The following is an 11250-nucleotide window of genomic DNA, read 5'->3' as shown; positions in this document are numbered from 1 at the left end:
TATTGCTCAAAAAAATTAAAGGAACACTTTTGAATCAGAGTATAGCATCAAGTCAATGAAACTTCTGGGGTATTGATCTGGTCAGTTAAGTAGCAGAGAGGGTTGTTAATCAGTTTCAACTGCTTTGGTGTTAATGAAATTAACAACAGATGAACTAGAGGGGCAACAATGAGACGACCCCCAAAACAGGAATGGCTTAACAGGCGGAGGCCACTGACATTTTTCCCTCCTCATCTGTTTTTTCACTAGTTTTGCATTTGGCTACGGTCAGTGTCACTACTGTAGCATGAGGCGATACCTGGACCCTACAGAGGTTGCACAGGTAGTCCGAGTTTGAGCCTCTGCTCTTCTGTAGCTGAGGACTGCCTTCCACTGCCAAACTCTGAGCCTGTGATGCAAGGGATCAGTGTTATATGCATGGGGTCTGTCCTGTCCAACATTGACTGCGACATCTCCATGATGTCACGTCGACCTCACAAAGCATCATGGGGCACTAGGGGGAAAAAAGTCATTTGAACAGCAAATTTTCAAGGGAAAAATCTGTTGAACATCATCATCGGTGAACACAGCAAATTCACTGCAAAAAACACTAATAATGAATGGGCCTGAAGGGAAAACTCCACTAACTTGATTAACTTGGTGGGTACAATTTCATATTCTACATGCTTGGATCATTCAACAAGACTTGTAAGACTAACATCATTCCTCTAAATGCACTTCACCCTTTAATTAGCATTAAATCAATTTCAAAAATCAAGGCATCATCCCCCCTCCCCAGCAGGAATTCAACTAAAATCTAATAAAGTAAAAGTCATACATTTTTAGATCTGTCCTAAACCTTAAATACGGCAAAAGTACATGACTGAAATTCACACTCCTTACCAATGTATTACATACAGTATAGTAATGATTTATTACTACTTAATATTCTTTAATGCATTTATATAAGAAGTACAAAAATAAGGATACATATAATACACGAGTGACTGAAAACAGTGTAATGTAAACACAGTCTATTAAGATTAACGTGGAAAAGGGCAAGACAACAAGCCAGACGACATACAGAAGTACAGCAAACTAAAGGCAGCGGACTTCAATAAAGGAGCTAAAAGTGAAAACCAGAGCCAAGAATTACAAGACTTGACCAATAGTAAAGAATTGTGTTCTGATTTGTCTCTTCAACGTGTGCCAATATGCTAAAAGCATTTAGACAGAAAAGAGAAATTCACATTCCACATCCTGAGAGCAAGAATAGAACAAATGCTGTGTAGCATGTGGATAGAAAAGGAACAATAAGTAGGCCGAATGCATGAAAGACAGAAAGATAAGCATGCAAGCAAACCTACACAGATTTGTAGGTCAGGTTAAGAGTTCTGAACCCTGATCTTACCAGTAATTTGATTCTGGTGAAGGAAATGAAGTCAGGATGGGCCTACCATGAAACTAGTGAAGTTTAAGCTTACGGGCCCCTAAGAACCCCAGAAGCGACTTCAATTTTCATACCCCCATAATTTAAAAGGTATAAGGCATGAGAATTTTTTATTCACACCAGTGACAGTAATATGTGAGACAATCCAGCACAGCAATTTTAACCAAAATCTAATATATAGTGGTTAGATTAAATAAAAAAAAAATTGTAGTGAATCTGTCCTGGAACATCCCCACTTAAGAAGATAACAGAGGTTACCTAGACCCCCATAACAGTTCAGGCTTCAGGGCCCCAAAAATGTAGGTCCGCCAATAAATGAAGCGAATGAATAGTTTATTTGGTATATTTCACATGCCCAGATTTTGTATTATTCAAGGGTTTCCTGTGGCAGACAGCCATGAGACACAGGAGGTGTGGAATGAGACTTAGTAGTCTTCAACAATTCCTCTCAAGACTGTGATCACAGTATCTGAACAGAGATGGGCTAGTGGATATGCTTTCTTCATAACATTTGATGTTTCAGTTGTGCCTTCTTCATTTTATTTCTCCATACTTAAACAGCAATGCTGAATATTCCTGTTGTATTGGAAGCAGCATTTTCCTTAGCTGAGAGGTGCATTCTCTCCTCCTAAAATGGGACAAACTAGTACACTGTAATAATGAAGAAACCATTAACCTTTACATCATAGTTGATTCATGAAAAAGAATTGCAGTCAGGACAATTGCGTGAAGGCACTTTTCTTGTGACCTTTGGGTGTTTACAGACCTGTCTATGTTAGCACTGTTTTAAAAAGTAAAAACCTGCCAATGCTATAGATGAAAGGGATGCAGATCATCTCAAAAGGTAATGCAGATCAGAGTTCTGATGTCACCAGTCAGAATAAAGTTATCATCTTGTGCTATGCTAAGGTAACAGCTTATAAAAAGATCTAAAAGAAAAAGAAAAGCAATGTATTAGATAAAACACACATTGTAACTGTTGTGGCTGAAGAAAAGCCATTGGATGTTAGAAAGGGTTACAACATTTTTCTTATTTCCATTTTATTTTTTAAATACTCATATTTAGCATGCTTCAGGCTGTGATTTTCAACAAAGTCAATCTATTTGACACTGCTCTAATCTCACAGTATCACATTATTTATACAATTGTACATTCATTATCTCTACTTGCTTTGTCATATTCATGGTTGCATTATTCAGCAATCCTCTAATGGTACACAAAACACAATATTCAATCTGTTGAACTAAATAAAATAATTCAACTAGCTACATTTAATTTTAGCTATTTCAGCAGTTCATACTGTATCTCCTGGAGTTGATTCCCCACCTGACCTTTTTTGCCTCTCGGTCATGTACAAGTAATTAGGGTGCTGTTCACTTTGACAAAGTGGTTGCTAATATATATTAATTGCATGATATTAATAACTCCATTTGTCTGAGATCTGTCAGCCGTAATGAAGTTTCTCATGGCCTTGTTATCTTATGGCAGATAATGTGCAGCTAATGTTTATTTTTAGCTTTCCAGTTTTATTTTTTTTTTTTTTTGGTTGGAATGAAGGAAAAATTCAGTTTCCACATTTTGTATTCAGTCAGAGAGCTAACCATCTGCAATTAACTCTTCATGATCTGTGCTAATTAAATCTACTCTAGCTCTTTTAGAAGAGTAAAACAAATTCTAAGCTGACGAAAATGTCATGAAGTATAGGCATATTTAAGACCTAACTGTCAGAATAAAGTCCAAATAAAATGAAAAGGCAATGTTTGATAGCCTATGTTTGAAAGTGGTTTGAAACTATACTGTATACATATCTTTTAATTGTGCTTGAGACTCTTTGAAGATTGTCTACGGTATTAATATTCAGTATAAGAGCAGATAAAATGGGGGCTTGCACTCATTCAGAACTTTACTTATTGACTTATGATATGAATCAAGTGCCATCAAATTTGCCATTTGGATTCATGTTGAATGAGATATAATACAACACTCATTTAAGTTGAAAGAACTATCTTTACAGGCGATTCAACCTGTCTTTCTTTTAAAATGATTATCAAAGTGTTCCTGAAAGTAGGTTTGCGGTTTGGAGTTGTAAAAATAGAAACTACTGAACAGAACATGGAAGTCTCCTGTAACATGTCCTGATGGTGCGTGTCTGTGGATATGGATGAAAGACGGAGCGGCAACATTAAATCAAACAGGTGGCAGCAGAGAGACTCATTAGCTGATACTTTATGTGGCTGTCTTCTGCTTTCTTTCATAGATTGGTGACCAGGAGCTGGCCTGACCCCTTAAGAAAAAATTGGTCAAGAATGGCAGTGACACCAGGGGAAACACTTAAGGAGTTCTAGAGGGATGAGTTCTAGAGGGATGGCATTAAGAGATCTCTAAACCATTTCTGCCATCTCCTTAACATCCCTTTTAGGTTTCTCCTATACAACAATGAAATCAGAAAGACTTAAAATGGAGATATTTTCTTTTATCTTCTGCTTCTCAGATTTTATTTTTCCTGTGACCAAACACCCATAAGTGTCTTTTCTTGAGTTTCAGCAGAGATCTCCAAAACATTACACAATGGGCTCAGATTTTCCAAGTATTGTCTTAAATTTTTTTTTGCAATTTGAAATTATTTGTGTTGTGTACTCAGTAATATATGGTCCAAGTAAAACAGTATGAAGTCTTGAAAGAGATTCAAACAAGAATAGAAAAAAACATGTTTTTCAAACCAAATTCTCAAATTTATCTCATGTCTAATTTTTGTCTAAAGCTATTTATCTTAAGGAATTTTAGGAGAAACTTCTGTGACAAAGTTGATTATTAAATGAAACTCTCTTTTAGGTCTCATGAGCCATCAAAGATCAACATTTGGGAAGTAATTTTAATGTTGGTTGAGTCAGTGAGCCTGGAGCCAGGAGAGCTGAATGTCACAAGGACCACAATGGCTGGAAGAAGAAAGTACAGAGCAAGGGCAGAAGGCTAACAGAAGGAGCAGGAGGGCATTTACCAGATCAATGGCCAGGTAGGCAGGTGGACAAGCCACCATACAAGATAGTTAGGGCGCAAATCCATCAATTGTAGAATCAGACTCAGAGGGGAGTGTGTGTGTCCTCCTATCTGTGGTATAATGCAAGACTCCAATACTCTGTACAGTATAGCCTTCTCTGTTATTATTAATACTTTTTTGATAATTAATCCTTTTTCTGTTATAAATATTTGCAAGAAAAAAAGAGGTGTGACCTACCCTGGGTGACACATTGCAACTAGAGCACTCAGTTATATTTAAACTTTACTCAGAAAATACTTAAACGAAATGATGATTATCTATTTTTGTTTAAAAATGTTTTTGGTTGCTGACATTTCGTAGATTAAAAAGACTTACCTTTAGGATTGTGTTAAGGTGTATTCTTTTTTAGTGGTGGGCTTAAGAATATTCCACAAAAATATGCACACCACAGTGAGAAAACAAAATGCCCCAATGGATCCAACAAAAAGCCATGTTAGGGTGACATCTGGCAAAATAATAAAAAATAAATAAATAAATGTGCTAAATAAATGGCTAAATGACATTTTAACTTTTGTATTAGCTAATGTTTCTAAAATGTTCAGACAAATGATTATTGTAACTTCCCAGTGGCTGCCAAATATTTTTTTTTTTTTTTTTTTTACAAGTTATTTGGCTATAAAATAAGAAGAGATTTAAGTATCATTTTCCAAATAACAAAATAGCTTTTATAGAGGGGTTTGTTTATAACATTACAGATGAAAACATCCAAAGTTTGGTTTAAAATCAACTGCTGCCAACCTTAGTCATGTTCTGTTTTTACCGTATAGCAGGGAAACAATCGTACAGTCTTGACAGTCTCCATTCTTCAGACTTAAACGTATGCTGCATTTTCTGTGTCATATTTTAGTGACACTCACATATTGTGTTTACTGCCATTTTTCTGTCCACAAAATGGTGCACAGAGTTTTAAGTGTTAGATTTCTGTTCAATTTCTAGTTGCATCCACAATAATCATGAATAAATATCATATTTATTTGTTTACTTGCATAGAGTAGCAGTATGTGCTGAGATTATCTGAAAACAGTTAATGTATAATAATAAAACATTTTAACAACAGCCAATGCAGTGCAATTATCTGGATTTCTGTAACTGATTTTAATGGTTCATTTCATTTACAGAATAGGGTGCACTATCATTCAAAATGCAATACTAAAGTTAATAATTATTAAAATAAACTACAAGTTCTGAGTGGTCTTTAATTAGCAATTGAATTATTAATGGCAACACTTGCAGGCAGCACTGTATATGTTGTACTGTAATGCATGCTGGGTGGAGTAGTAGCTCTGAGGCTGAGGATCTGCGCTGGTATCTGGATGGCTGCCAGTTCAAATCCTGCTACTGCTAGAAGAGATCCTACTCTGTTGGGATCCTTGAGTAAAACCCTTAATCTGAAAATTGCTCAAGGGGCAAATTTCCCCTTGGAGATTAACAAAGCGTCAAATCAAAAAATATTTCCATCATGTTTTCTTTGATTCAGTGTATCCAGTCATCCATATTCTTAACCTGGTTTGGTTCACTACAGGGCACAGCTACTTTTTTTCTTGAATTTGCTATCAGGCAGTTGATTTTTAGATTTCACTTCTGGCCTGAATGGACCACCGCCCTTAGGAGAGAAAATGCACTTTGCTCAGAAACATACCTGCCTGTAATAAATAGGAACAAGCCTGGAAAATCTCTAAAGTTCACTACAGTCCTGAATTCCCCAGTAAATGAAAACTAAAAAGTGATCAAAAGAAACATATCTAAGGCTCTACCACTCCCTGGAAGACCTTTCTGCTTGCCTGTACTTCATTAACACACTGCGCTAGTACAAGAGCATTGAGTCAGTCAACACCAGCTGAGTGCTCTGCTTATTTTTCCATGTTATTAAATACATGGTTGCTGCTGAATAATTTCTGTACATGGTGTACTTTTCATTCTTCCATCTCATTAAATTATTCGGTTCACTCCCATTTCAGTGTATAAGAACATTGTGTCACCAGTTTCCTGTGGTAGTGATTTCATGGCTGCCACTTAGTAACTACAGACACATCACACTCTTTATTGACTCTCTTGTAAGCCAAATAGCCCACTGGCTATCACAGCTTCCATCCACTCTGCATACCCTCCATGTTAACTAATGTATGGGAACCACTCAGCAAATGCTCAGTGTCATCTGCTTTGCTGTTATCAAATAGGAGGTGCACCACCATCATAGTGTGCAGACTAAATCACATATTCATAATTATATGCCAGGTAAAAAGGAGGTGTTTGAATGATACTGTAATTCCATTTATTAGCTACAGAATCAAAAAATAGAAGCGGAAATTCAATGTGTTCTAATATGTGAAAGGCAACACATTTGGGTTGGATAGGAAATGCTGTGTTCAAAAGCTACAGTGGGAAACTAATGTGAAGAATATCTTTGGAGTGGTAGCTGCCAGTGCGACAACTCACAAATAACCCAAATTTGATGATTTGCAAAGTAATATTTCCGTTTCACCACATCTCACTTCAAATAATAAAAAAAAAATGATAACCAGGTCAACCAGAAAAGACATTTTTGTGGTTGCATTGTACCAGAAGAAATGAAATGTAAATTTCAAGCAGTTGAAATGAATGCTAATTTGATTTTGCTTTAGCTTTTTTACACAAACAAATTAGAACAAATATTTATTTGAACTTCATGTTAACCGTCAGACATCACAAATGGTAAGTCTGGAAACTCCAAACAGCACATAAAGGCAGCAATAACTCCCAGTGGGACAATTTGATTATAACTTTATTGTAGTTGTGACATAATGACTTCCTGCTTCATTCATAATAGAAAATAAAAATTCCATTACTATGTGAAGGCGACAAAATTGAAACTAAACATGTCCTACCTCCATGTGTGTCTGTATATATTGACCTAAAGCTGCTAACACCATCAAATAAATTTCTGTCTGGGATAATAAAGTCTCCCTAAATAAAGTACAAAAGGCCAAAACACCTAAACCTTGCACTGAATGGCGATACTGGAGTGGGCACTTGTTCAAATTTGGGGGAGGACATTTGGACTGTCTTGCAGGACAGATTTAAAATTCATTGTCTGATGTTCTAAATTTACATTTTTCCATAAAGGTAGTAATTTATACAGTATATGTAGTATTTAGCCACATTTATCTTTTTAGTATTTCCATAAAACATAGGATTCTGACAGTGATGTGAAATGTAGCCAGTTTACTGATATAAAGGTTGTTATGTCTTCTGTCCCGACAGCAGGAAAACGTTTTCAAATCTGTCTGTGATCACAGAAGAAACAGCAGAGTAAAGCATAAAGGGATTCTATCACATACTTTTACAATAATGAAAGATAATACTAACTAGAGATGAAGGCAACATTTTGCTGATTTTATGCCAGTTTTACCAATTATAAAAGCAGTATAGGCCATTCTCATTTTCCTTATGCCATGTGTTGGTAACATATTTATCTGAAGTTTATTTTAAGTGCCCCAGAATACTGAAAGCTGGAGTTGATATCAGACTACGTTTCTGATGGGAACCAGACCTTCGTGATGACAATTTTAATGTTCCATTAAAATAGCCGTACAAATGTCCACTCCCTGAATCAAGCATATCATATTATCAAGAGTGAATCAAATGTACAATGGAGACGGATGGTCATGTTGACTTTCAGCCACTGTTAACGCTTTAAATGCCAAAGCCTCAATTCTGCCATTAGCCTGCCATTCTCCCAGCAGCCTGAACACAAGTTACACGTGATGAAAACCACTGTCAAACAGCTGTTCCTCTTTTTGGCCTGTCAGATGGTTTTCAGTTATATATGCAGTATTATGTTTTGTGCGGAGTCTGAGGTTTTGTTTGCCAAATTACATAACAGACAAAGACGGGTAAACACAAAAAACCACATCATTTTGCTCGTCTCTAAATGACTTGGAGGAAAATCAGACGTCAGAAGACAGAGATGGAGGATTTCAACCACATGCAACAGGTAGTTACACATTATTAGAAAAGTGAGAAAGGCCTGTCTCTCTCTGAAAAGAGTCTTCTCACCTTCCAATTTGATGTGAACAACAGTTTCGTCAGAGCCTGCAAAATTCACTGCAATACATTTAAACTCAGTGTTGGTATCTTCCTCTCGCACTTCATCAAAAATGAGGTCAATTTCCACATAGCTGTCTCCATTGTTTGATGATATGCTGACAACAAAGAAATAGGCAAGTATGTTAAAAAAGTAAGTTAAAAACAAAAGACATTTTAACTAGCAAAGATATACAAAATGACTGTCCTTGTTACTAATTTAAAGAACAGGAATTCACTTGTATTGTTTGATTTTCTTGTTAGTTGCTTTGTAAATCACATTGTCAATGAAAGACAATTAATATATCAATTATTGAAACTCTGCGGTGGTTTGGCACCCTGCCCAGGATTGGTTCCCTGCCTTGTGCCCTGTGTTGGCTGGGATTGGCTCCAGCAGACCCCCGTGACCCTGTGTTCGGATTCAGCGGGTTGGAAAATGGATGGATGGATTATTGAAACTATCCTCTGTGCTTTATAAATTGTTTGTGACCACTTGACCATAGGAAAACGTTTTTCAGACACACGCAGATTACCCCATTCCTGAACTGGTAATGCTTTCAACTCATTTCCGACTATGAATAAATCAATCACTCAATTTTGTGATCCGCTTACCCCATTCAGGGTAGCTGATGTGAAAGAGAGGGATGTCACTGAGCCCCAAACCCTGGACACAGCTGACATACACACAGTCACAGGTTCAAATACAATGATTTAATTCTTTCCAGCACCTTTCCAGGCCCTTCTAGAATCCTCTGTACAGCACACCATAACATTAAACATTTTTCCTCCTTCTCTGTCCTACTCTTTTCCCTCCATGCAAGTGTCGTCCTAAGCCTCCCGTCTCCCGTCTCCAACTCGCCTGATGAGGTTGAGTGGCTTCTTGTATCTATGACCCAGGAGCACTTCCAGTGCTAGGACCTAACCTGCTGAAAGTACTTCTGGGTCAAACGAAAGTCCCAGAAAACAGGGATTAGTAATCCCGGCAGTTCTCCCTTGCGGCTTACACAGAACACATCAGGGTTACTCCACGGGACTACAGCATGCCCTATGGGTGTCTGTGCAGGAATCCTAACCCAGGGATGCTGCCATATAGTGTGTATCAAGGAATGAAGGTCCTTCTGTTATTTTGGCCTCCCAGCTGGGTAAGGGTTACTGTTCCCAGAGCCTGTCTGTCCATTTTGCTTTATTATGAATCATCCTCCATCCCCTTTGGGACGCCTGTCCATCCTCACCGTTAATCAAGGCTTCTAAAGCTGTGTGCCAGCAGCACTACCTATTCTTCCCACACAAATCAAAGCATTAACATCCTGTTTTGTTAAAATCTTTGTTTGTTTGGACTTATCTGATTGATGAGCACTATCCATAAGCAAAAGTGTGTGTATGTCAGCGCCTGATGGAACGGATTCTGTTTTGAGTTACCTTCACTTGCCTGATTTATAAATGAACCCTTTTGGCCCTGTCATCCTATTACTAGTACATACTGTATATATGTAGCCGTTTTTGTAAAGCACAGGTATGTTTGCAGCCATTGGAACCAGGCGTGCTACTATTAGTACAGACTGGAGAGACTGGCATACAGTCCGCAAAACACGGAAGTAAAACAAGTGGAATTGTATAATAATGGTGATAATTTTTTGTATTTTCATTTTTGAGCTTCCTAGACACCCCAAAGGTAGAATATCTCACAAAATCATTTTTCCCATAAAAATAGAAAATCCAGGGCCGAAAGGGTTAATATTTTGTAATTTTCTTTTTTGCAGTTGCTTGGCAATGTCAAATAAGTTTGTGAGACTTTTTATCTGAGGTTATATGATTAATGTGGTCTGTTACTTAGCAAACTGTTATACAGTTAGGTCCATAAATATTTGAACAGAGACAACGTTTTTCTAATTTTGGTTCTGTACATTACCACAATGAATTTTAAATGAAACAACACAGATGCAGTTGAAGTGCAGACTTTCAGCTTTAATTCAGTGGGGTGAACAAAACAATTGCATAAAAATGTGAGGCAACTAAAGCATTTGTTTAACACAATCCCTTCATTTCAGGGGCTCAAAAGTAATTGGACAATTGACTCAAAGGCTATTTCATGGGCAGGTGTGGGCAAGTCTGTCATTATGTCATTATCAATTAAGCAAATAAAAGGCCTGGAGTTGATTTGAGGTGTGGTGCTTGCATGTGGAAGATTTTGCTGTGAACAGACAACATGCGGTCAAAGGGGCTCTCCATGCAGGTGAAAGAAGCCATCCTTAAGCTGCAAAAACAGAAAAAAAACCCATTCGAGAAATTCCTACAATATTACGAGTGGCAAAATCTACAGTTTGGTACATCCTGAGAAAGAAAGCAAGCACCGGTGAACTCAGCAACGCAAAAAGACCTGGACGTCCATGGAAGACAACAGTGGTGGATGATCACAGAATCATTTCCATGGTGAAGAGAAACCCCTTCACAACAGCCAACCAAGTGAACAACACTCTCCAGGGGGTAGGCGTATCGATATCCAAGTCTACCATAAAGAAAAGACTGCATGAAAGTAAATACAGAGGGTGCACCACTGCAAGGTGCAAGCCACTCATAAGCCTCAAGAATAGAAAGGCTAGATTGGACTTTGCTAAAGAACATCTAAACAAGCCAGCACAGTTCTGGAAAAACATTCTTTGGACAGATGAAACCAAGATCAACCTCTACCAGAATGATGGC

At 37.5% G+C, this 11250-nt stretch overlaps 1 protein-coding gene across 1 annotated transcript in view; it reads right to left on the bottom strand.

Moving 5' to 3' along the window:
* Positions 1–1698: 1698 nt before the first annotated feature.
* Positions 1699–11250, bottom strand: part of LOC114650763 (interleukin-1 receptor type 2) — a 49290-nt gene continuing 39738 nt past the window's right edge. Inside the window, exons 11-13 of the mRNA XM_028800599.2 lie at positions 8524–8669; positions 4804–4933; positions 1699–2358 (exon numbers count right to left, since the gene is read on the bottom strand). Coding sequence (XP_028656432.2) covers positions 4806–4933; positions 8524–8669 — 274 coding nt within the window. The 3' untranslated portion in view covers positions 1699–2358; positions 4804–4805. The remainder of the gene's footprint in view (positions 2359–4803; positions 4934–8523; positions 8670–11250) is intronic.

Source organism: Erpetoichthys calabaricus, chromosome 4 (genome assembly GCF_900747795.2).
Source record: "Erpetoichthys calabaricus chromosome 4, fErpCal1.3, whole genome shotgun sequence".
NCBI lineage: Eukaryota > Metazoa > Chordata > Cladistia > Polypteriformes > Polypteridae > Erpetoichthys > Erpetoichthys calabaricus.
Note: the sequence above shows the minus strand (reverse complement) of the source record. Positions and strands in the feature narration are given on the sequence as shown.